Below are 25,146 nucleotides of genomic sequence, written 5' to 3'. Positions count from 1 at the left end.
TTACCCAAATTCTTTTACCTCTTTTTCCTAGGCAGTAAGAGATATGAATTTATTCCTGTTATTATTTTATTGCGAGGTAGAGATAATAGATGTGAACTCTTTAGAGGAAAGCAGTACCAGTCTTATAACAATAAACTCATCAGCTGTGATGTCTTGTTTTCCTAACTCACCAGTCTTTCCCTTTCTTTGTCCTTTTTGTGCCCCCTGCAGTTTAAACAGTGCTTGGTGAATAGTGAGCATACAATAAAGAACACTGAATAAAAAACAGATACATAAAGTCAGAATATTTGAGCAAAACGCACATCCGGTGCCAATATAAGATCCCTTGGTAGTTTTCTCTTTAACCCCCCTGTCCACTGTGGGGTGAAATTTGCCAGACTCCATTCCAGCCGCCCCCCTCCAACTTCCTTCTGCAAACATGCCCAGGATTCAGTCTTGAGTGCTCTAATCCAGAGGAAAATGACTTATTTTAAAAAGCAGTAAAAACACCACATTCCTTTGGCACAGGATGAAGACCAGCTCAGCTTTTCAGCCGTTGATCTTTGTCTATTGTTCTCCAAACAGTAAACCACTATTTCCACACCGACAGATTGCAGGCTGCAGTTCTGTCCGAGTCCTGGACTCCTCATGAATATGAACTGAAGGGCTCTGACCCAGAAAGTGGTAGGTAATCTCGGGGAGGGGGCAGGGGGGAGACAGGTAAGGAAGAAAAACAGGCTTGATGTAATTCTACACTCTTGAAATCTCCTGCAGGTTCTGAGCAGGGTAACATGGGGTCTTGGAAATGTGGAAGCTGCCTGAGTAGTCTGCTGATTCCTCTTGCACTTTGGAGTATAATTGTAAACATATTATTGTATTTCCCCAATGGGCAAGCTTCCTATGCATCCAGCAATAAACTCACCAACTACGTCTGGTATTTTGAAGGAATCTGTTTCTCAGGTATTATGGTAAGTGTGACTTTGGAGACTTGGGATTGCAGAAGGGGGAGTTTTTACTAAGCATGAACTTGTTCCTGGTGAAAATGATGAATCATGGAAAAATCATTCTTCTAATCCTTGGTTTGGGTTTGGAAGATGGATGGGGGTGAAAAGGCAGGTAGTCCATAAGGACTTGGAGGGTAGCTTTGTTTCCAGTAAGCTGCTCACTTATGTAGCTCCAGCAATGCGGGAAATTAGTCCTAATGAAAGTTGGTGGGACACTGGCCTATAGAAATAGCATATCCTCGTGAAAGCTGTGTGTCCACTTATGCTATTTAATCTCCAGTGGCATTGCTCTTTCCTAGAAAGGATTTTCTGTCTGTACTCAGGATTTCTCTAGCTTGGAGTGGTATTAAGACAGTGGGAAAAGCAGAGATTTGAAGATTCAGACAAACTTGAGTTCCAGTCTAAGCTCTGTCATTTGTGTCATGAGACCTTAAAGCAAGTTACTCAATGTCTTTGGGTGGGTGTTGATGAAAACTAAATCAAAGTATCCACAGTAAGAATCCACGGATGTTTTTCTGACGACTTTGTGCTCTTTAAAAACAAACTGATAGTAAATCATGTGGGCAACTCAGAGGAAAAGAAGTTTTTCCTGATCATATCATTTCTAAAAAAAAAAAACACACTGTGTACTGTAAGCTTTCTATACCAACAAGAATGCAAAAAAAAAAAAAGAAAATCCATTATAATCTATCTCTACATCTCTGTGGGTGTTTAATTATTATAATATTTGAATAAATACGTTGGAAAGCAGTTTCATTTATTTGTCATTTTGCACGTTAAATTAATAAACTTTGAAATATGAATACACAGTGCTGCTGAAGGTGCTATGTGCTAGGTACATAATGACTGTTGGTGGTGGTACTATAAATAAATGCAAGCCTTTGGGAGACATTTTTCATATGATATATTAAGATCCATGAAAATGCTTATGTCTTTTGACTTGGTAATCTTAAACCTGAGCATACATTCTGAGGAAATAATCCAGAATAAGGAAAGAAATGTATCCATAGATGTTTGTGGCAGCATTATTTATAATAGCAAAAAACTAGAAGCATCCTAGCATAGACATGGCAAAATAGATTATGGTCCATTCACTTTATAAAGGATGAAAATTGTAGTTATGAACATGTTGCAACATGGAAAACACATGTTATTTTATATTAAGTGATAAAAGATATTACAAAATTGTGAATACATTATGATTGAAATTATGTAAAATATACACATGTGGGAGTACATACTTAAAAACATGTGAGAGTAGTGGTATTTGGGGTAATTTTCCTCCATTATTCTTGAGCCCTCTGTATTGCAGCTATATTTTACAACAAAAAGGGAGAGAAATTTCTCTTTAAACACGGGCTATGCCTGTGTTTCTCCTTTGGCACAGGACTCTAGGATCTAGGTCTAATTATTTCTAACAATATTGTAATGAGGCTGGTTACTGCACCTGGTTTATTGTGGCTTATCTTGTCATTGTTTCTCTCAATATATAATTGTAATAAGTGGAAGATTTGCAAGACATTACTAAAGTTAAACCAGAATCTCTTTAAAATTGTGTTAATTAATGGTGTTGAAAGGAGGAGAATGTAAGACTGTTTGCTTATATTCCATGTAAAATTTAAAACTGTAAGAAGAACCTATTCTCTAGTTTTCACTGTCTAGGAATTCTTGAAAAATATTCTTTCAAGGTCAAATCCTTTTTGGAGAAAGGAGAGGAATATAGATAAATAATTAAATGGATAGATAAATAAATGATGGCTGAAGGAATTTGGAAAGTGGAAATATTCACTACAAGGAGTAAAATAACAATGAACTCAACTACAAGATTCAGTACTGAACAGTGGAAGGAAAGGATAGGTGGAGAATTTGCCAGAAGCAATTCACAGTCCATACCTGCCCAAACCAAGGACTATAATCTTGGGTTGACCAAAAAGATAGTTCGGATTTTTCTGTACCTGAACAAACTTTTTGGCCAACCCAATAGTAAAGAAATCCATGTTCTTTCCGGAACTTGAGCCCTTTCTCTCAGATACCAAGAAAGGGAAGTAGAATACACTGAATTCTCCCAGTTTGTTGGCTTCATACAGACAAAACCCACTGGAAAATCTGAATCTAAGATGATCTGAATACTCGGGGACAAGACAAAACCCACTGGAAAATCTGAATCTAAGATGATCTGAATACTCGGGGACATTGAATTTACTTTATTTTGGATTAAGAGATTTAGTTTCAGAGTAACCATACCTTTCACCTGAATTCCCAGAGGGCAGTAAATAGAAAGAGGCTGGCAAATGGCAAAGTCTGGTGAATGGTTTTCCTTTGTCCTCCACAACTGAGTCAGTGAGAAGTGCGTGCTTGCTGCAGAGGGTGCTATTCTCATGTCCGTACCATTTGCCCCTCCTCAATCATTAGCTCTTGATAACTGATAACTATGATAACAGCTAACATTTATCAATCACATGTTATGAATCAAGCACACTATTCAAAATTTTACGTACAATAGCTCATAACAACCCCAAGAGGTGAGTTCTCAGCATCGTTTTGTAGGAAAGGACTCTGGAGTGCATACAGATATTAAGTGGCAGAAGTGGGATTTGAACCCAGAGCTACCTGATCCCAGAGTCTACGCTCTGAAACACTGTGCTCTGATTATGAGCATGACTGCAAACTAGTATTCCATTTCTGATATCTTTTCTCTTCCCTACTGTAGATGCTTATAGTAGCAGCAATTCTTCTTGTACTGGAGAATGATAACAACTATAAGTGTTGCCAGAGTGAAAACTGCAGCAAAAAATACATGGTAAGAACAATAGTGTTTTGAGGATGGTTGAGTGTGCTCTGGCTTTCTTTCCTCTCACTTGGGGACGTGAAAATATTGACACTATTGTACCCTCTCCATCATCCTTTCAGTTCAGAGCCCAAGAGTTTCCTCCAAATATTATCTATTTTGTCTACCGTTTTCCTCCACTTTTGTTCTACTGATATTCTTCTAGCAATTCAATATTTAAAGATACATGAAATTAGAAAATAAGATTACCTTTTCCGAACTGGGTTTCTGTGAGTCTATTTTTTCCCTTATCAACTTTATTGAAGACTAATTTACATATAATAAATGCCATCCATTAAAAGTGTAAAATTCCATGAGTTTTGACAGTTGACTCTACCCATGAAACTAGCATCATAGTCAAGATATGGAACATTTTCATCACCCCCAAAAGATAATTGTTGATCTCTTTTTGTCATTATAGATTAGTTTGTATTTTATATAAATAGAATCCTACAGTATTTGTCTTCTGTATCTGGCTTCTTTCACACAGCATTAGATTTATCTCAGAGTTGGGTATATACGATGTACATTTTTAAAGCTAGAACTTTAAAGATAATTACAATAGAGTCAAGAGAGAACAATACAACCACATTTGCTAAACCTATGCTCAACACACAGGCACTGGGTTCCTGTATTTCCACCATCATCCACCTCCCCCTCCTCCTGTCATCATCATTTATTCATATTTGCATAGCACTTCATAGTTTGTTCACATTTACCCAATGAATTATATCATTGCTACTCCTGTTTTATAGATGAGTCACCTGTGACTCAAAGAGAATATGATTCATTAACCAGGAGGAGCTTTGCCAGAGGTCTGGGAGGCATTCTTTGCAGCAGTGGTTCCACATGTTATCTGCACATTGCAATGATCTGGGAGCTTGGCCTTAGAATCCCACGCCCAGAGACTCTGACTTAGTTGGTCCGAGGTGCAATTACATTTAAATATGTGGCCAAGATGGTATGGCTTACTTTATTTGACTGCTGCTTTTGGAAGATTAAATTTGTTGTTTAATTCACCATTGTGCCCATAGTGGGGAAGAATTAGAAGACCAAAATACTCTCCCTGTGTGTGTGTGTGTGTGTGTGTGTGTGTGTGTGTGTGTGAGTCTACTTTCTTAACCAGTTGAATCAAACATCCCCCAGTAACTGTTGGTATTATACTACAGAAAAGCTTTCAAAATGGTCTAGGTGAAGCAATGGATTCAGGTAAATTTTAACCTATGTACTCAGGGAATTTCTAGAAAAGAAATGTTTGTACCGTTAAGTATCTAATAAAAATCCACGTGTTCAATTTGCCTTAACTTATTATTAGCATCTCCAGCACAAATGGATGCTAGAAATAGCGTAGAGTCTGGACACTGTCATAGTCAACATTGGATGAGATGACTGGCATCTCAGTGGAAAGAGCAGGAGGAAGGGAGAGAGGATTCCCTGGATTTTCTGCTTGGTTCTTTCAAAGTATGCTCTAGGATAGGGGTCCTAACTGATATGCCCCCAGATGCCAAATAGCTGATGGCAGTGAAATATGTAGACATTAGAGCAAATTTTCTATTTAAGGAAGAGAGGGAGCTGCTACTCAGGTCCAGCCAATTGCTACCACTACGATATTGGGCAATAATTCTCAATTTTCAATAGGAAGTAGAAATATGGAGTTTTAAATAAAACTTCACAACTATAAAATGTTGGCAATTAATTCTCATTGAAACTAAATAAAACACATCTTGCAGGCCAGATTTGAGTCTGCACCAGTTTGTAACTTCTGAAGCTCTGGAATGGAAATTTAGGTCATCTAAGATTCATTTTGTAGAGGAGAAAAAAAGTTTCCTCAACCCTCTTTGGGTCCCTGGTTGGGTCTGAAAATTAATCTGATGACAGGTTAACATGAGAAAAGCATACAAATTTTATTGAATTTTTACATGTACATGTGTGATTTCACAAGAGAATGAAGACCCTGAAGATGTGACTAGAGCAGGAAGCACCTAAACTTTTTAGATAAAGAAATAAGAACTTTGTGAAGAATTGACAAGACAGATTTGGGTTAGGGATAGAAAAAGGTGAAGAAGTAACTAGGAAAATAAGGTTTAGTTAAACAATACTTATTTATACAGAGTTCTTGGCCCCAAATTTTAGTCTCTGGTAATAAGAATGTTTTCCTTCCTCCAGGTGCAGGGAGGGTATCTTTCACCTGGGCGTTTTATGACCTGTTTCAGGGAAGAAGGGTGAGAAGGTCGGGGAGGTTAGAGTGAACTTCCCTCTTCTGCCATTTCCACAAACTCCTTCGGCTTAAGATATTAGTATGCCAAGATGCCATGTTTTGGAGCAGCACGACCTGAACCCCATTCCTTTGTGGTGTTGCATCTTCTGCCAACATTCTGTGGGTTGTTATCACTGGAAAACAAATACTGGCCAAATAAGGGCACTTGAAATAATAGATAATATTTTGATTATGCTTTTCACTTTTCAAATAATTTTTATATGCATTGTATCCTTTAATTTTTGAAACAGCCCTATTATGTAGGCGCTGTAACCATCTACATCATCTACGTTTTACGGACAATGACACTGTGACTCAGAGAGACTCTTATTCCCACTTTATTTTGAGGCTTACTTCGATTGTGCAATTGTATCCACTCATTAGATTGTAATTTATACATGTATACATACATATATATATTATGCTATGGCTGTAAATTCACCAAATGGAGAAATTCTTCACTGATCTTTCCAGCAAACTGCTTAAGGCCATTTGGTAAATAAGGAGCTCAATCTTTTGAAAACGTCCTTCTTCCTTTTTCAAAGATGACACTGGCAAATAGGTAAATACTTTTTTACAAAGTATAACTAACAGAAATCTACTGTAAAAAAAACCTATTTATCTCATCCCATGACAAGGCAAAACTCTATTAACAATCAATATGAAAACATAACTTGAAAGAGCTTTCCATCATATGTGAAGTTGCCAATGAGATTACTAGTATCAAATAGGAAAAAAGCATAATTGTTCTTTCCTTCTTTGTGTTTTAAAAATACTTTTTTTCTGATTTTCCATAATGATCATGTATTGATGTTACATTTATAAAATAACTCCAAGCAAAGAAATATAATTTGATATAAACTTTGTTCCAAAACTTGCAGGTTTTTTGTTCTTTTTCTGGTCTCAGCTTTTGAATTTATCAACTGACCACTGCATGTTTCTGTTTGGCCATCCTACTCTCACTCGAAATCGACATTTTTTAAACTAAATTAAATTTTCTCCCAAACAATACTGCTTTTCTCGGCATCCCTATTTCTGTCTCCTTTTCACTCAAGTCCCAAACTCTGGAATTTTTTTCAGCCCATCTCCAGCTACTCATTTCCTCCTCAATGTCTTTTTGTCCAGTGTGTGTCTTTGTTGCCACAACTTGATGTTTTCTCCACATGGAATTCTTATCTGGGGGCTCTCTCACTTCTGGCTGGTGTGCCACCACTGCCGGAGTAATTTTCCAAAATCATTTATTGGTTCATGTCACTTCCTTGCTCAAAAACTAATTCCACGGCTTGTTAGAAAAAGAGCTATTCCAGGTCTAAGGCAGCATAAATTCAAACTGATCTTGGGACATCTTGTGCCAGGAAGCAAGGAAGTGTTCAAAGAATGATAGGAGTATGTTGAAGGGTACAGGAATTGACTTGAAGGGATGTTCCTTGTTCAAGGATGTTCAAGGGTTCCCTTGAACCATTTGAGCATCGAAAGGAATAATAACAATTATGAGTTATAACATAATGAATTAGAAAATCCATGCGTCCACAATATTACAGAAAGAGAGGGGCAGAGGAGAGAAATGGGAAATAGAAGTTCTTCTGTATAGAAAAATGATAACTTACAAATGCAGGAGAAATGAAAAATTAGAAAAGCAGTACATTACAATCGCTTATTGTGATAATCGGTGATCAGTGAACATGAGGGTCATCAGTAGATGCTAAATCCACCTGTTGACATGTCTTTAGGGAACAAGATATGACACAGTCTCGAAGTATTACCTCACAAATGCCTTCCTAATAGCAAAGTAGAAAATGGACATTTATAGATCTGAAGGACACCACTTTAACCAAGAGATCAAATTTAGCATCATCAGTAGAAGTGAGAGGCCCATAATGTACCCACGCCAATCACATGTTCTTTTTTTTTTTTTTTTTTTTTTTTTGCGGTACACGGGCCTCTCACTGTTGTGGCCTCTCTGGTTGCAGAGCACAGGCTCCGGACGCGCAGGCTCAGCGGCCATGGCTCACGGGCCCAGCCGCTCCACGGCATGTGGGATCTTCCTGGACCGGGGCACGAACCCGTGTCCCCTGCATCGGCAGGCGGACTCTCAACCACTGCGCCACCAGGGAAGCCCCACATGTTCTCGTCAAAGTGTTTAATCCAAGTCCAATTGTGAGGAAACAATCAGAAAAGCCCTGAACGTGGGACTTTCTACAAGACAACTGGCTGGGATTCTTTAAAAACAATTTAATATCCTGAAAGAAAAAAGGCAGCAAGACTAGTGTAGATTAAAGGAAACCAAAGAGATGTAAACTTGTGCCTAAACCTTCGTTGGATCCTGTACAAAAAAGGAATAACAATTGCAGAATAATAGAATATCTTTATTCTTGGGACATAAGTGCTGGTGCGTTTAGGGGTGAGATATCCCAATGTCCGCAACCTACTTTCAAATGGTTAAGCGACAAAAATGTAAATAAATATATGTGTTTGTCGATGTACATATACATACAGAGAGAGAGCAAGCAAAAATGGTAGCATAGTCACAAAAGTTGAGTCTAAGAAAAAGGTACTATACTTTCAACTTTTTTGTAGATTTGAAAAAAAATTTTAATCCAAGGCTGTGGGAGAAAAATCCACTTACTCTGAAGGATGAAGTCCAGTCTCCTTGATCCAGCATCCAAGGCCACCTTCTGCCTGGATCTCCCAAGTTACACTCATGTTATAAGTGATATAAGGGCTGGATTGTGTCTTATCAGCCCTGCTTTCTCAGTTTTAGCACCATGCCAAGCTTCTCCCCTGTACTCATCTGTAGGAATCCCTTTTAGATCAGATCAATCTCCTTAGTCTCACAACTTAGCTTGTACGGATCTGGCGGTGAACATTGCTCATTCTTTCTACTCAAATGAAAATACCCACCTCCCCTTCAATCCCATGCTCACTTGAGTATAAACATGACCATCTAGGCTAACACATGATATTTCCCCACATATTCCTGCATGAGAACATATTCAAATATCATCTTCATAAGAGAAAAACAAGGATCATAGATTTTGATTCTTAGAGAACCCACCCTACCTAGAAAATAACCTGTCTTCAATAAAGAAGTATAGATTGATTGATCACATCCTTTCATTGCATTTATGTATGAGTTGATCATTATTTCAATATCAAAGCTCCAGAAAAAAAGGGGAGAAATTTAGTAAATCAACTAATTTTCTCTATGGAATGCCAAAGAAAAATATCATTTAAAAACTTATTTTTAAGATCAAGTGGGTTTGGATTAAATGTTTCCTTTTTTTCTGTGGGCATTTGTTATTACACAGGCTGCAGTAGGCTTGGATGACTGGGGAAGTTACCTATCTGATCACGTATTCACAATATCCCCTTGTCTCATTCTATGGCACTAACCTCCTTCTATGTTTAATTTAGACACTGCTGTCGATGATCTTTTCTGCCCTTGGAATTGCTTTCTCTGGATACTGCCTGGTCATATCTGTTTTGGGCCTTCTTCAGGGCCCTTACTGCCGCACCCCTGATGGCTGGGAGTATGCCTTTGAAGGCACTGCAGGACGGTAAGGAATAATTCCCTGATTTGGGAGGAGGTCTGAAAGTCAGAAACACCTGGCTGCATGCCTATACTTATTTTCCATGATCACTTAGCGGTTCTGTGTCTACCTTAGTCCAGAATGTTCCTAATAGTTTACTAATGTCCAGACCAGTTTGTTCCTACACTGAACTCTGTTTAGATCTTTTTTTTCTCCAGTCTTTTAATGTCACATGCATTCACTATTTTAAGGCTGTCGTGGACATTTCCGAATGAAAGGCGTGTTTCTGCCGTACTGCAGAACAGGGCTTCGTCGTTATTGGGGTCTGGTAATTGCTGGAGCTTGGGGCTTGGGTGGCTCTGGGAAGTCAGTCTTGTTTTGTGGCCAGGCTGGACATGGAGTCTGTTACAGATGTGAAAGGGCTTGGCTGGGAGAGAACCACAATGCCGTTGGATGGTGCCATCCGGAGCTATACAATTAGGGGTCACGCGGAGGTAGAACCAGGCAAGGTGGGCAGCCAAGTGAGATCCAGGGACATGAGTAGGTGCAGGATTTTGTGGAAGGAGCCAAGAGCTTATGGAGCATGTACTGAACAAGAGTCCTAGGGGTAGCCTTGCTCCGAAGGCTGGTAGTTCAGTCAAGCGTTGAGGGACCCAGTCTTGGATCACAGAATGCCTCACACTGGCATTGTGCTGGCTCATGGCCCTACCAGCTTGGGAGGGAGCAGGGCCCAGACAGAGATACAGGAAGATCTACTCAATCTCTCCCTGTCTTGTACTGCACAGACAATTCCAATGGAATAAAATGAAGGAGTGTCGGTACCATTCCCTGGGGAAGTTACACTTTCTTCTCAAATCCCCATGGCTGGCTCTATTGTTCAAAGCCCACATCCATTTGGAGTTTTACCTGCTCACCTCAGCCTGCACAGCACAACTGCTTCTGTGCCCATAGCTGCCTTTATTCTAAAGTGTCCACGAGGTACCCCATGCTGTGAGCAGAGCTCTCCCTCAGGTCAGGAGAACCTAGAAAATTAATTCAGGTCTTTCTGAACACTTGAAGGAGACACTCCTTTGGGATTGAAAGGGCTCAGGAAAGGGGACCCTAATGTAGAAAGTCCCACTGTGTACAAAGAGTCGTTCTTTATGCCACCAGCCCCTGAACTTTTCCCCACCCCCAAAACAAGTAAGCCTCCAATTTCAATGCAGGAATCTCAGGCTGCCCACATGCCTCTTCATTCCTCCTTTAAAGTTGCCCTAGATATTTGTATTCACCTGATTCCAGCTCTATAAAAGTGTTTAGAGGTGAAAAATTGGAGGCCATGAAGGGAAGCTAAGTTTCTGGGCCCCTAAAGAAGTTTCCAAGGCTTGGTGAATGCAAGGTGGAACAGCTGTTAATGTTGAACAAATCAGCTGAAAATTGCCCAAATCACCTCTTCATGTGTACATTTATTCAACAAATATTTATTAAGCGCCTACTATGTCCCTGACTTGGATTAGGTGCTAGACAATCAAAGATAAATTACACAGGTTCACTTCCCTCTAGAAACTCACACAGATTTGACAGAACATTCTGCTGAGATGGAAGCCTTAGAATGAACATTGCCCTTAGAGCACAGAGCTTCAGTGCTTGTAGATCTGGGCTGAAGTCTCCCGTCTCCGACTTACAAACTGTATGGCCTTAGACAAATATCTGGATATCTCTGAGCCTCTGTAAACTGGAGATAATAATCATTCCTACCTCACAGAACTGAAAATTAAACAGAAGTAAAGCACAGCTTAGATTTAATAAATTCTCGACATGCCAGATTTTATTATTAAAATCATTACTTTGCATAACCTTCTATACCACACGATGGTCTTCCATCTGCCAAGTTGACAGCAAGTTCAGCCATTAAGTTCAGCCACTGGCATGGTGACCAGCGAGGATCCTGCATCAGTTTCATTCAACCAGCATTTGTTGATCTTTGCAATGCCCCAGGCACTGCCTTAGGCCTTAGACATGGCCATTTAGAGATGCATAAATCACAACAGAGTTCTCACAGTACACTGTGTAGTGAGGAACCAGATATACAGATATAGCTATAGATAGAATTACAACATAACGAAGTATATGTTTTGTTAGAACGATGTACAGAAATTGTGGAGAGAATGAGTATCAGGGCAAATTTCTCTATTCCTTCCAGACCCTGATAGTGCATTTATGACTCATTCCGTTGATACAAGAAGAATAAATAGGACCGTATCCTAGGAGAAAAAGAGAAATCCTGCAAGGCATCTTGCTTTAAAGTGTTGGATGATCTGTGCAGAGTATATACTGGGAACAGTCTAGAGTAAGGATCTGAGACTAAGTTAGGAGTAGGAGGGTGTATGAAGTGGGTCTAAGGAAATGATAACAGGAAATTACATCTGTATTGTGCTTTATAGGTTCCAAAGCATTTTTACATACGTCTCATCAAATATTCACAATAACCCTAGGGTTAGATATTTTATACCCATTGCCCAGATCAAAGAGGTAAAATCCCTGGCCCCAGATCCTACAGATCCAGGAGTTCTGACTCCATATTCAGTGCTGTTTATCCCTTGAGACCTAAGGTCCGTTAACAATACCAAGAAATTCTCAGAGTGCCTCTGAATGTCCCAGAGCATAGAGAATAAGAAATAAAGAAAGGGAGGAAAGAGAGAGTTAAGGACCACTTGGCTGGCACCAAGGTTGCTTGAATTTCTGTTTTGTAAAAAGACATCTTGCTATCAACAAGATATTTACAAACAGCTCTGCCCTGTAACTGGGCTTGATTGTTTTTGTGGGGGGGGATTTTTTTTTTTTTTTTTTTTTTTGAGGAGACCAGTTTTTAATTTCCATTTAGTTCAACAAAGAGAGTGTCACTCTTGGAGAAATGTTAAGGGCCATAGCTGACCTGGAAGTGGGCAAAAGACAGGATAATTCAGCATGGTTTTAAGACTATCTTAAACGTGGAGGTGGTTTAATTCTCAAAATCCTGTGCTACGCTAGACTGATTAAACCATTCAGTCTTTTGCTTTTCCACCTCATAATCTCAATCTTTTTAAGAGCTGCAGAACACACAGTGGACCCCAGACCAGCAGCATCAACATCACCTGGGAACATAGAAACACAAAGTCTCCACCCCATCCAGACCTTCTGAATCTGAAACTCTAGGCTGGGACCCAGCAATCTGCATTTTCACAAGCTTTCCAGATAATCTTGATGTATGCTCAAATTTGAGAACCATTGTTCTAAAAGGCTTTGGGACAGAGTCTAAGAATAATAGCATCATTTCTCTTTGCTCTTTTACCACCTGTGTGATTTTATATCCAGTGCTAGCTCAGCCCTGTCCCTGATAGCCTAGGCTAACTTTGGACTCCTGGGAAATGGGCAATCTCTACCTCTCTTGGTATTGACATGTGAGGCCTTTCATTGCTGTTGAACTCTTCAGTATGCATCTCGCCTCCTAAGTGAATTAGAATTGTCTGAGGCAGGCACCATGTTCCTAATAAGCATAGCCCTGTGCTGTGCATACTACGTGTTCAATTGTGTACCTGAATAATTTTATATATTCATTCACATTTAATAATATTGTTTTTTAATCATATATCAGTATCTTAATTTCCCAAACATATGAAAACTTGTAGCCTTCTTCCTTGGACCAAGTCTTTAGGCTTGGCCATACATCATGTTGACCATTTCCTTCCTCTCTCTCAGTTTCCTTACAGATTCTAGCGTATGGATTCAGTGCCTGGAACCAGCACATGTAGTGGAGTGGAACATCATCTTATTTTCTATTCTCATAGCTCTCAGTGGTCTTCAAGTGATTGTCTGCCTCGTCAGAGTAGTCATTCAGTTGTCCAAGATACTGTGTGGAACCTATTCAGTCATCATCCAGGTAACAGAACCCCACTGGCACCTGTACCTCCTCCATTTTACCCCCACTGTCCAGGACTCAATGGATCTTGTTGGAAGGATTATAGAATTCCATCATTTTCTTTCTATTCCTACTGCCCTCATGTTTACTCAACCTCTAATACCTCAATTTTTTCTAATATTCCGATGTGTCTGTTGGCTTATCTAAGTGGATTGAATCGATGGAATAACTATAAAATCACGTTCCATGTTGTATGGTGAAAACACCACAGGTGTTTTAAATGAGCAATGTTTCTATGTAGAAATAACTCAAAGCTCAAAGAAATCTTACCATTTATTGAGAATGTCCCTGTTCATAAAATAGTCGAAGGCTCACAACCTAATCCCAGTGATATAATTTCTCTTTTGAATGCTGCTACATTCAAATAATCCTTTTTTATATTGAGTCGTTAGTGAGTGGTTTTGAAGAAGAGAAATATGTCTTTACCCTATTGAAATTACTTCTGCTTCATCTGCTAAAATATTAACGTTAATTTAATTATGGTGGGAACTGCTAAACCTATCCAGCCAGTCCAGAGTAAAGAGAAATCACGAATGAGACATCTTATACCTTGTTTAACAACATATAATGTATAAGACCTTTCCTGGTAGTTTCAAGTAGATATTTTCCTATTCTATCATGTTTTGCATATAAACTATAAGTTTAAGTTGCTACTTGGATTATGGATTATTAATCAAGTCAAGTTTACTCACCTTGTTTCTCTTTCTTTCTTTTTTTTTTTTTTTATAGCCTGGAATCATTTGAATAAGAACAAGAATGTTTTTCTTTATCAAGATATGGTCATCTACCTTGTGTCTATTGTTTGGACTTGAGGGCCATATTCAGATGATGGCTTTTTTCTCCAGTTGGTATTTATTGTCCTCACTGGAAGTGCCTTCCATTTAGAATTTTTTTCTAAAGCTATATGTGTCAGGATCTTCAGAAATGTTCATACCCTTTGATCAAATAAATCCAATTTCTATAACCTATCCTATGAAAATAAATAAGAATATGAGATAAAACTTTATGCAACTACATATATTTGAAAATTATTTAATATTCTGGAAAATTAGAAATACCCAGAAAGTCTAACTTTAGGGGAAAGATTAAATAAAACATGGTACTTTGGTTGTAATATTATGTAAAATGATGATTTAAAGATTATGAGTAGTACTATGTGAAAAAGCAGATTACAAATTTATGTTTACAGTATAAGCGTAACTATCCAAAACAAACAAAACAAAACCAAATAACCAAAATACAGAATAAAAACTAAATCTAGATGGATTTACACAAAAATGTCAGCTGTGGTTGATTTTGGTCATAAGTGACCCTTCCTACTTGTCTATATTTTCCAAGTTTTCTTTATTATGTTTTATTATTAAAATACTTTTTTAAAAAAACATATTTTTACTATTAAAAGGTTTGCTATTTTTCCAACTTTTAAAGGAATACACTTTTTCCAAATGTTTTCCAAAATTGACTATCTGTAAACATCACAGAATAACACTTCAATCAATGTTCAGTGGGGAAAGCAGTGAGATAGATAAGCTACAAAATGTTGTACACAAATTTATATAATCTAATTGAGCTCTTGGCATTATTTTTTTAAATTTTTTTTAACATCTTTATTGGAGTATAATTGCTTTACAATGGTATGTTAGTTTCTGCTCTATAACAAAGTGAATCAGTTATACATATACGTACGTTCCCATATCTCTTCCCTCTTGCAAATCCCTCCCTCCCACCCTCCCTATCCCACCCCTCTAGGTGGTCACAAACCACCAAGCTGATCTCCCTGTGCTAATTGACATTATTTTTTTACTCCTGGTGGTGAGTATGATGAGCTACAAGAAGTAGACTTGAAATGAATGAGCAGTTGAGGACATGCTCAGTGGATTATAGAAAGTGACCACTGACCAGTTGATACCTGTTTCATGGAGAGTTACCACTAAATATTTATTTTAAAAAAGTTTTTAAAGTAAAACATTTATGAACTTTCTACTTATACTTGGCATGACCTTCTGGAGGACAGCTGTCATGTTTTATATTTTTCCATCATCCGTAGGGCCTAGCCCAAAGCAGACATAGGAGACACTCAATGTTGGACATTCATGCCAGGCTCTTCTGCTCCTCATGGCTGCTCTGCTGAGTACCGGTCTCCATCATGGACCCATTGGGCCTTAACACTTCCACCACTTCCCCATTGCCCTCCTCCATGGACACTGTCAACATTGCTCTACCAACGCCTGCCTGGCAGTTGTAGCCAGTAGTGTGGAGAATGCCTCTCTCCTTGGTGCCTGCTCAACCTATAGCCTCCTTTAAGATAGCTGCCCTGTTCACAGCCTTTGCTGAAGTGAGCATCTTGAAAGCAAGCCATGTTGGGTACCACATGACCCCCATGACCTGGACTTAGCTGACAGAACTGAGAACGGCACCCAAGCCATGGGCAGCCTATTGTCACTCTAGTGGCCAATGATTTAGCCTAAAGTGAAACACTGTCCAAATGAGATTGGTGGTTATTCTTGCTTGAAAATTTGAATTATGAAACCAAAAATGAAGCCACGCAGACATTGCTGCCAGGAAAACAAAGGATGAGGAAGAAAGCCAGCCAGAGAGTATCTTATTACTCTATCAAGCCCACAAGCTTGTCATATGCAGCATCCTCTTTCTCCAAAAGGCTCCTCAGTCCTCTTGTAAATGAACTTCTGGCAGGTCAACCCCACCAGTTTGTCACTAAGACTGTCTCCATTGTGTTTAGATTCATTATGGTACCATACATTGAGTGGACCATGAACAGATGTCATCTGAATGACTCTACCACGGAACTGGAAACAATGTCTAACAACAGGGGCACAGTCAAATTCAGTACAGTATATCTATCAGTAAATCAAATATTAACACAGCCACCCAAATTTTGTATTTAAAGAGTATATGCTGATGATGCAATTTTAAGTAAAAACTGTATATAAATCTTTGTGCGCAGTGTGAACCCAAATTTTAAAAGAAGCCTACAATTACATGTAGACGTGTATAAACGTTCAGATACGTAGAAAAATGACTGGAAAATACCTAAATGTTAATAATTATCACCAAAGGATGAGATCATGAGTTATATTTCTTGTCTTTACATTGTTCTATATTTTCGAATTTTCCTTGCATTACTTGAAGAACTAGAAAAAAATGTCATTTAAAAAGCAAGTATCCTCTAATCTTTTCTGTAAAATCCATTTGAGGACCTTAAAATAGGAAAGAACTGGACATGAAGCTATGTGTGTGATAGCCCTTTTCCTTACCTTTTTTAGAAGATACTCTTTCCATTTTTTAAGTCTCATATTGAATATTGCCAACTAATCCTAATTAAGAATGATTTCCATTTTGTTCATTTATGGTCCTATAGTTATTATCTCTCTCTTATTTTCCTTGCTTCTTTCTCATTGTACTTTTCCTGACTTCTTTTTTTGTTGTTGTTAGTTTCTGCTTTATAACAAAGTGAATCAGTTATACATATACATATGTTCCCATATCTCTTCCCTCTTGTGTCTCCCTCCCTCCCACCCTCCCTATCCCACCCCTCCAGGCGGTCACAAAGCACCAAGCCGATATCCCTGTGCCATGCGGCTGCTTCCCACTAGCTATCTACCTTACGTTTGGTAGTGTGTATATGTCCATGACTCTCTCTCGCCCTGTGACTTCTTAAATTGAAAGCCTAGCTTATTAATTTTTAACCTTTCTTCTTTTCTTAAAATAAGCATTTACGACTATAGTGGTTCCCTTTTACCTGCTGGAGATACGGTCCAAGGCTCCCATTGAATGCCTGAAACCACCAGTAGTACTGAACTCTATACATACTATTTTTTTCCCTATACCTATAAACCTATGATAAAGTTTAATTTACAAATTAGGTACAGTAAGAGAATAACAACCATATTTAATAATAAAATAGAACAATTATAACAATATATTGCAATAAAGTTTGTGAATATGATCTCTCTCTCAAAATATCTTATTGTTCTGTACACACCCTTCTTCTGCTGCTGCTTATGATAACATGAGATAATAAAATGTCATGATGCAATGAGATGAATGATGAAGGAATTGTGATGTAGAGGTAGGCTACTATTGACCTTCTGACCCTATGTCAGAAGAAGGATCATCTGCTTCCGGTTCTCATGGATCATTGGGCCATGACGATATTGATGATGATTGGATGTCAGGAGTGGACGATGTCAATGGCTGGGGATCCCAGGCAGGACAGAGCAGGTCAGCATAAGATTTCATCACACTGCTCAGAAGGCATGCAATGTAAAACTTATTTAATTGAATCTTGAATTTTCCACTTAATATTTTCCATTTAATATTTTCAGACCTCAGTTGAAATCACAGAAGGTGAAACCACAGACAAGGTGGGGACTAGTCTAGACATTTTTCTTTAAGTACTGCTTTGGCTGCATCTCACAAGTTTTGAAATGTTGTATTTAACTTCTTATCCAGTTATGAATATTTTCTACTTTATGATTTATTTTTCAAGCTATGAATATGCTTTAAAATTCCCAAATATATGAGTTTTTAAAAATTTTTTTAGCTTTCCACTTTATATGTATTTTGATCACAGAATATGGTATATATGATTCGGATACTATGAACATTTTTAAGACTTGTTTCATGGCCAATATTTATAAGTGTTCTATGTACTTACAAATTATGTTTTCTTCAAATATTGGGTGTAGGATTCTACATGTGTCCATTACTTCAAGCTGTTAATTTTGTTGTTCATATGTTCAGTATCTTTTCTTTTTGGTTGTTTGCTTGATCTAGGGTTTCATGAGGATTAAATGATTATATTTATGTACACTAACTTATAATATCTATTATATATGTATGTTTACATAACATATAATATACATTTCTATATTTTATATATATAAAGCAGTGTTTGGCATGGATAAGATATATAAGTGGCCTAAACATAGTGGTTTAAAATGTACTCTGGAGTCAGATTGCTCAGATTCACATCTGGGCTCTGACTGATTAGCTGGTTGACCCTGGTCAAGTTTACTTAACCTCTCTGTGCCTCAGCTTCTGAATCTGTAAAACAGGAATAATAATAGAGTTGCTGTGGAGATTAAGTGAGTTAGTACATACATATAAAGCTCTTAGAACCATGGTGACTTAAATATGAATCCAAGTGCAGCTGGGGCAGATTTGAAATGGCTGGACTTGGAAATGCCACAAATACCTCAGAAGGGAAAGAGGGTGGAAGAAAGTCACAGGGTCAGAGGGACAGCACAGGCTCAGGAATCTGGGGAGAGAAAACAGGCAAAGGTAAGAGGTTGCTAGGCTAGATAGAGTGAAGGAGAAACCAGCACTTCCTTTTATCACACGCTCCGAGACTGTGAACATAATCGCCATCATACTCAGGTTCCTAAAACCCCTGCCTCTGGTCAATACACTTCCATCCCACTGAAAAGCTACAAGAAATAGAGGCAATTCAAGGTTACTATTATGAAAAACACTACGTGTATTCAGAAAGACTCCTGCCAGTTCTGCTTCCTGCTTTGTGAGATGAAAATGGGAATTAGGGATAAGATTCCAGTACTTGCAGGAAACCAAGGCAAGGAGTCACGCTTGAGGGTGCATAATGGGGCAGGTGTGGAGGATTCGCAAACCTGTTCACTCAAGTAAGAGCCAATCCATGCCTGACCCAAGGAACACAAGCAATACAAATTAAATGATTTTTCTGGGTTAATATAAAAACACACACATGCATGCAAGTACGCACACGTGCACACACACTTCCAATTTCATTCCTGCCTAAAATCACATTAAATTTACAATAAAGTGTTCTGGTTTTTTAAAGACATAAACTTACAAATATGGGGAAATTAGGGGAGGAGACAACAGCAATAAAAGTTTGGAAGCTACAAAGCATATTGATGATATGTAACTGACAAAAACAACTCAAGAAACATGAAAATCCCAAGTTATCACTGGAGGAAACTGAGAAAACCTGATTTACACCTTGGAATCTTCAAAAAACTCCCAAATGGATAACACCAGATTCCTCTGGAACTGGGAGTAAAGGAAGACCTCTAAAATGAGAGGGATTGGGTGCATCCCTGTATCCCCTCTCCTCTCCATGCCACCGGGAAGGGGCAGACATCTGAAAGTTTATTCTCTGGAAAAGGTAAAATAGAGGGTCTCTGAATTTGAGAGACCCAGATTCACCAAAGATAGATCTACTACACCAGAACCAAAGAGATTAAGTAACTGGTATATCCTGAATGATGAATGCTAAGGCACACCCACCTCCAAGCCCTCTTAACCCACTCAGCTCTCAGAATGCCAGCAGCCAGAATTTTACTTTCCAACTTGGAGCCTCTTTCTAAGGAGTCTGACCAGTGCAAGAGGAAAAATGTAGATTCTTACTGTGATAGGCTGAATTATACCCCTCCCCAAAGGCCCATGTCCTAATCCTTATGCCTGTGAATATGTTACCTCGAAATGGACTTTGCAGATGTGATTAAATTAAGAATATTAAAATGGGGAGATTATCCTGGATTATGCACATGCGTCCAGTGTAGTCACAAGGGAGGCAAGGGTATCAGATTCAGAGAGAAGATGTAAGAACAGAAATGGAAATTGGAGAGAAGAGGAGCTGCTACAGTGGTGGCTTTGAGGATGGAGGGAGGGGATCAATCAAGGAATGCAGGCAGCCTGTAGAAGCTGAAAGAGTCAAGGACACGGATTCTTATCTAGAGCTCCCTGAAGGAATCCGGGACTGCTGAAACCTTGATTTTAGTCCAGCGCCACTGATTTCGGACTTCTGCTCTCCAAAACCCTAAGACAGGAAATTTGTGTTTTATGTCTCTAAGTTTGTGGTAATTTGTCACAGTAGTAATAGGAAGCTATTATAAATAATTTGAAATTCCTCAATGATATTTAAATTCCTCAATAAATGGTTCACCCAGCTCACCACGCGGCAGTGAAGTTCAGAGCCAATAAGCCCTACACACACACACACACACACACACACACACACACACACACACACATTCAATTCCAATCAACTCTTTCTTCCATTCATTGCCATCACCAGATAGACAGGGATCCCCAAATGCCTGATGAAAGCCTCCTACAGGGAAGTTAGAGACCAAAACAAATTTAAATAAAGATCAATTTGGAGGAAACCAACTTGGAGAAAAAGCTTAAAATATATATATATATATATATATATATATATATATATATATATATATAATTCATTCCTCAGAAAGATAAGAGAAGATTCTGTGTTCATGAAAAAAGAAGAGAATGCTATTTAAAAAGGAACATTCAGGGCTTCCCTGGTGGCGCAGTGGTTGAGAGTCCGCCTGCCGATGCAGGGGACACGGGTTCGTGCCCCGGTCCGGGAAGATCCCACATGCCGCGGAGCGGCTGGGCCCGTGAGCCATGGCCGCTGAGCCTGCGCGTCCGGAGCCTGTGCTCCGCAACGGGAGAGGCCACAACAGTGAGAGTCCCCCGTACCGCAATAAATAAATAAATAAATAAAAATAATAAAAAGGAACATTCATAGAACAGAAGTAGAACTCTTGGGAATTAAAAAGATAGCATAAACAAAAAAGTCAGTAGAAGATTTGGAAAATGAAGTCAAGGTGTTACTCAGACACTAGAGCAGAGAGAGTAAAATATATTTTTTTAATGGTGCTAAAACTGAGAAAAATAAAGAACCTGTCAGTCTGAGGAGTCCAATACTAAATAACAGGAATTTCTATAACAGAGAAAATGGAGGACAGAAATCATTATAATTCAAGAAAATTTCATGAAACTGAAGAGCATGAGAATCTGGATGGGAAGCTTATACCAAATGATGTTTAAAAACCTCCAGCTGAAAGAGGGTCGTCTATGTGCTTCCAGAGAAGAAAGAACAGGTCACATATAAAGTATAGGGAATCGTATATTGGCTTTAAGCTTCCGAACAGCTAAATTGGACAAAGACTATGGAGCAATGCCTTTTAAATTCTGAAGGAAATTATTTCTATGATACATGATACTTTCTCATGAGTCAGTTCTCAAAAAAATCCCCCTTCCAAGAAGCTTCTGGAAAATGCACTCCACCAATGAAAGAATTCCTCTTCCTTCAAGAAGGGGAAGAAATAGAATTCAGGAAACAGAATGTAGAACACAGGAGAGAGGTTAGCGGAATCCACGGAAAGAAGGGAAGACTGTTCCAGAGCAACACCTGTTTGCCAGGTGTAGAGCAACCAGCTCACTGGAGCAGTGTGACTTGACAGACAGAAATGCCCAGGGCAGTCTTCAGCAAGGGCCCTGCTGCCAACGTACCATCCTTTGAATGTCAGGACAGCAAGCCTGGCTGCGATGTTTATCTGTATTTGGTTTGGCTTAACCATGTGCTGAAGCTGTTCCTGCCCTCCTTTCTGTTCTCCACTGTTTGGATCTCCTAAGGGCACTCCACTCCTGAGAGCTGGAGGGGGGCTGTGGAGCCAGACTGTGACCCGGAGACTTTCAGCTTATCTTCTCCCAGGAACATTCATCCAAGAGTGGCACAGTCGCCTCTCTGAATACAAACTGGTTTATGCTCACTATTATTTTTTCTTCAAAAATAAACAACAGGGGGGACTTGACATTCCAGTGGTTAAGACTTCGCCTTCCAACGCAGGGGGTATGGGTTCAATCCCTGGTCAGGGAGCTAAGATCCCACAAGGCTTGTAGCCAAAAAACCAAAACATAAAACAGAAGCAATACTGTAACAAATTCAATAAAGATTTTTAAAATGGTCCACATCAAAAAAATATCTTTAAAAAAAATAAATAAACAACAGGGACTTCCCTGATGGTCCAGTGGTTAAGACTTCCTCTTCTAATGCAGGGGCTGCAGGTTCGATCCCTGGTTGGGGAGCGAAGATCCCACATGCCTTGCGGCCACAAATCCAAAACATAAAACAGAAGTAATATTGTAACAAATTCAATAAAGGCTTTAAAAATGGTCCACATCAAAAAAAATCTTAAAAAAATTTTTTAAAAAACCAGCATATGTTTTAGGGATAGATACTCAGGTAAAATCTTTAAATGATACAGAATAAAATAATTTACTTTCCAGGGGATGAGCTGTGTTCACCAAGGTAGATTCTAGTGTCACCCTGGCGGTTGGTTCCTGGATCTTTAACAATCAGTCGTGGATTTCACACAAAATGTTTTATTGAAAGTCTTGGGAAATTCAAGCTCAAGAAAACCCCCAAGCACAGCAACCCAGAGACTCACATTAATATTGAGGTCTTTATCTCATTCTCCAAAATTTCTCAGCCAGTTTCTGTGTAACCCAGATCTGGTCCTGCAGTTCCCTCCATGTGGCTTCGGATGTTTGAGCTCTGGTGGTGGTAAAGTTCATAACTTGTCACTCTAGGCACTAAGGTTAATATATCTGAGCAATGCTAAAAATGTTTAGAGAAATTTATTTTTATCTGTAGACCATCTTGGGGGCAAGCAACTTCTGGACTCCCCCTCCACCCTTTTTATCTTCAACAAGACTCTGGCTCTCTACTTGCTGAACCACTGCATCTAATGTAGGGATACAGCAGAAGGCACTGAATGGAAGTTGGAGCTCCGTTAGGCTGCGAGCTGGGGATTCCTTTGTAGATGAAGAACACAGAACCCTGCTGATTGAGTACCACTGAGCTCTCTTGGCATCAGGACATGAGGCCTCAAGGATCCTAAAGTTATTACTGGCAAACCAGAAAAAAGGCCCTAGAAATAAGCCTGGGAAATGAGCAAGATGTGGGATTCTCTGCCTCAGGGAACAGGATGAGGTACACCGGCTGACCCTGCAGCCCTAGGGAATCCATCAGGTCTACCATGGTAGGAATCTCTAGAAGTACAGATGCTGCCTGTCATCGAGGGGTCTTTCATCAGCCTCTCTGAACTGGAAAATGAGGTTCCTTTTGGTGTTCTTGGATATGACAGAGCAAGTTTCTGCTCTGCCTCTGAGCTCTGGGCTTCCTCTTCACCTACTCTAGCAGAGGCAGATAGACTCAGCCCTAAGAGTAAGGGCAGAGAGATTGACAGGAAACATTTGCAAGAATCCTAGAGGCAGTTCCTGGTGTCTTGGGTCAGCTTCTGCAATACCATAAAAAACCCTAAGGATGAGTTCTTTTTGACCGGATGTCTAAGAAGATAGCCAAGGGGAAGGACTGAGACAGACTAAAAGAGTCCAGGGGTCCAGATGAGGTTAACTGTCACTACTTATAGGTTTTTGGAGTTCAGTGATCAGAAATAGGGTTTGATCCCTTATTTTAATGAATGATGAGTAAATAATACTAAATTCATCTAGTGAAAGTATGTTTGGGGAATAAGATATGTATTCAATCTCAAAGCATCACCTTTGAAATTACTAATTAAAAAGGGGAAAGGTACCTTTCTAATGGAGAGATCTGGCAGGCATCACCTTCTTCAAGTGACCAAATTGAGTAGAGCAGACACATCAGTGCCTCCTGCATTTCCCCTTGGTTCACCCAGTAGGGCTTCTGCAGACAGTTCCAGGGCAGGCAGATGACTTTCTGCATCTCTCTACCGGAAGGTGTTCTCCAGGTGAAGGAGCACACTTGCACAGCGCACAGGGCAGGCCAGAAGTACTTGGGGGTTAACACCCCGTAATGACCTTCAACCAGTGAGCGTTGGTAGATAAATTCCATAACTTCCTTGCCTTTCATTAGGATAATTCTGAGGGGGAGTATTGTTCAGTCTCTCAAAAATCCGCAGCCAGAATGAGCCCCAGTTGCCTAGAGCATTAACTCACTCACTTATTGGCTTTTCCTCCCTTCCCTGTCTCACTTCCTTACTCTCTCATTGTGCTTCCTGGGGTCACATCTCAAATAAACTACTTGTACCCAAATTCTTACCTCAGGGTCTACTTTTAGGAGAGCCCAAACTAAGGTGTGTAACATTACCAATAACAGTGCACACTGACACAACGGTAAGTACGTGATATTACACTATGTTCTTGCCAAAAAAAGTTAAAAAATAAATTATGTTTAAATAATTGTAAGTTATTAATTTTAAGTTGAAAAAAATTTTAATGGTGTTTTAAAAAAAACAAGAAATGGTTAGCCTGAATCCAATAATGAGGAAACAATCGGACAAATCCAGATTGTGGAACATTCCACAAAACAGCTGCCTAGTGATCTTCAAAAATGTAAATATAATAAAGGGCCAAAAAAAGTCAAGAAATTGTTCTAGAATAGTGAAGACTTAAGAGGCCTGACAACCAATTGCAAATATATTCCTTGATTGGCTCCTGGGTCAGGAAAAGGAAGAAAAAAGAAGCTTATAAGGGACATTATTGAAATAGTTGGGGAAATTTGATTATGGACTGTATATGAGTCAAGTTTTTGGTATCAATGTTAAATTGGGTGTGATAATGACATTGTGGTGATATATGAGAATTCCTTGTTCTTAGGAGATGCATGCTGAAGTATTAGGAGTGATAAATTACTTTTAAAGGATTCAGAGAAAAAATAAATATATAGAAAGAGATAAAGCAAATGTAGCAAAAGGTTAACTATTGTTGAATCCAGGTAAAGGGAGTACACGTGTTCATTGCATTAATTACTCCTTCAA

At 39.1% G+C, this 25,146-nt stretch overlaps 1 protein-coding gene across 1 annotated transcript; it reads left to right on the top strand.

Annotated features, from left to right (window-relative positions):
• Positions 1-497: 497 nt before the first annotated feature.
• Positions 498-14,648, top strand: TM4SF18 (transmembrane 4 L six family member 18). Its single transcript, XM_065876751.1, has 6 exons — positions 498-663; positions 754-947; positions 3,694-3,783; positions 9,482-9,624; positions 13,315-13,495; positions 14,264-14,648. The coding sequence occupies exons 2-6, from the start codon at positions 771-773 to the stop codon at positions 14,276-14,278; spliced, it is 606 nt and encodes a 201-aa protein (XP_065732823.1). The 5' UTR covers positions 498-663; positions 754-770; the 3' UTR covers positions 14,279-14,648.
• The last annotated feature ends 10,498 nt before the right edge of the window (positions 14,649-25,146 follow it).

This window comes from Phocoena phocoena, chromosome 4, assembly GCF_963924675.1.
Source record: "Phocoena phocoena chromosome 4, mPhoPho1.1, whole genome shotgun sequence".
In the NCBI taxonomy this organism is placed as follows: domain Eukaryota; kingdom Metazoa; phylum Chordata; class Mammalia; order Artiodactyla; family Phocoenidae; genus Phocoena; species Phocoena phocoena.
Note: the sequence above shows the minus strand (reverse complement) of the source record. Positions and strands in the feature narration are given on the sequence as shown.

What these genes read in the sequence shown, in the direction of transcription:
- TM4SF18 (XM_065876751.1), top strand. Translation starts at nt 771, where the DNA reads ATGGGGTCTTGGAAATGTGGAAGCTGCCTGAGTAGTCTGCTGATTCCT. An exon ending in ACTGCAGCAAAAAATACATG is followed by an intron (nt 3,784 to 9,481) that starts GTAAGAACAATA and finishes TGTTTAATTTAG; the next exon opens with ACACTGCTGTCGATGATCTT. An exon ending in TTTGAAGGCACTGCAGGACG is followed by an intron (nt 9,625 to 13,314) that starts GTAAGGAATAAT and finishes CCTCTCTCTCAG; the next exon opens with TTTCCTTACAGATTCTAGCG.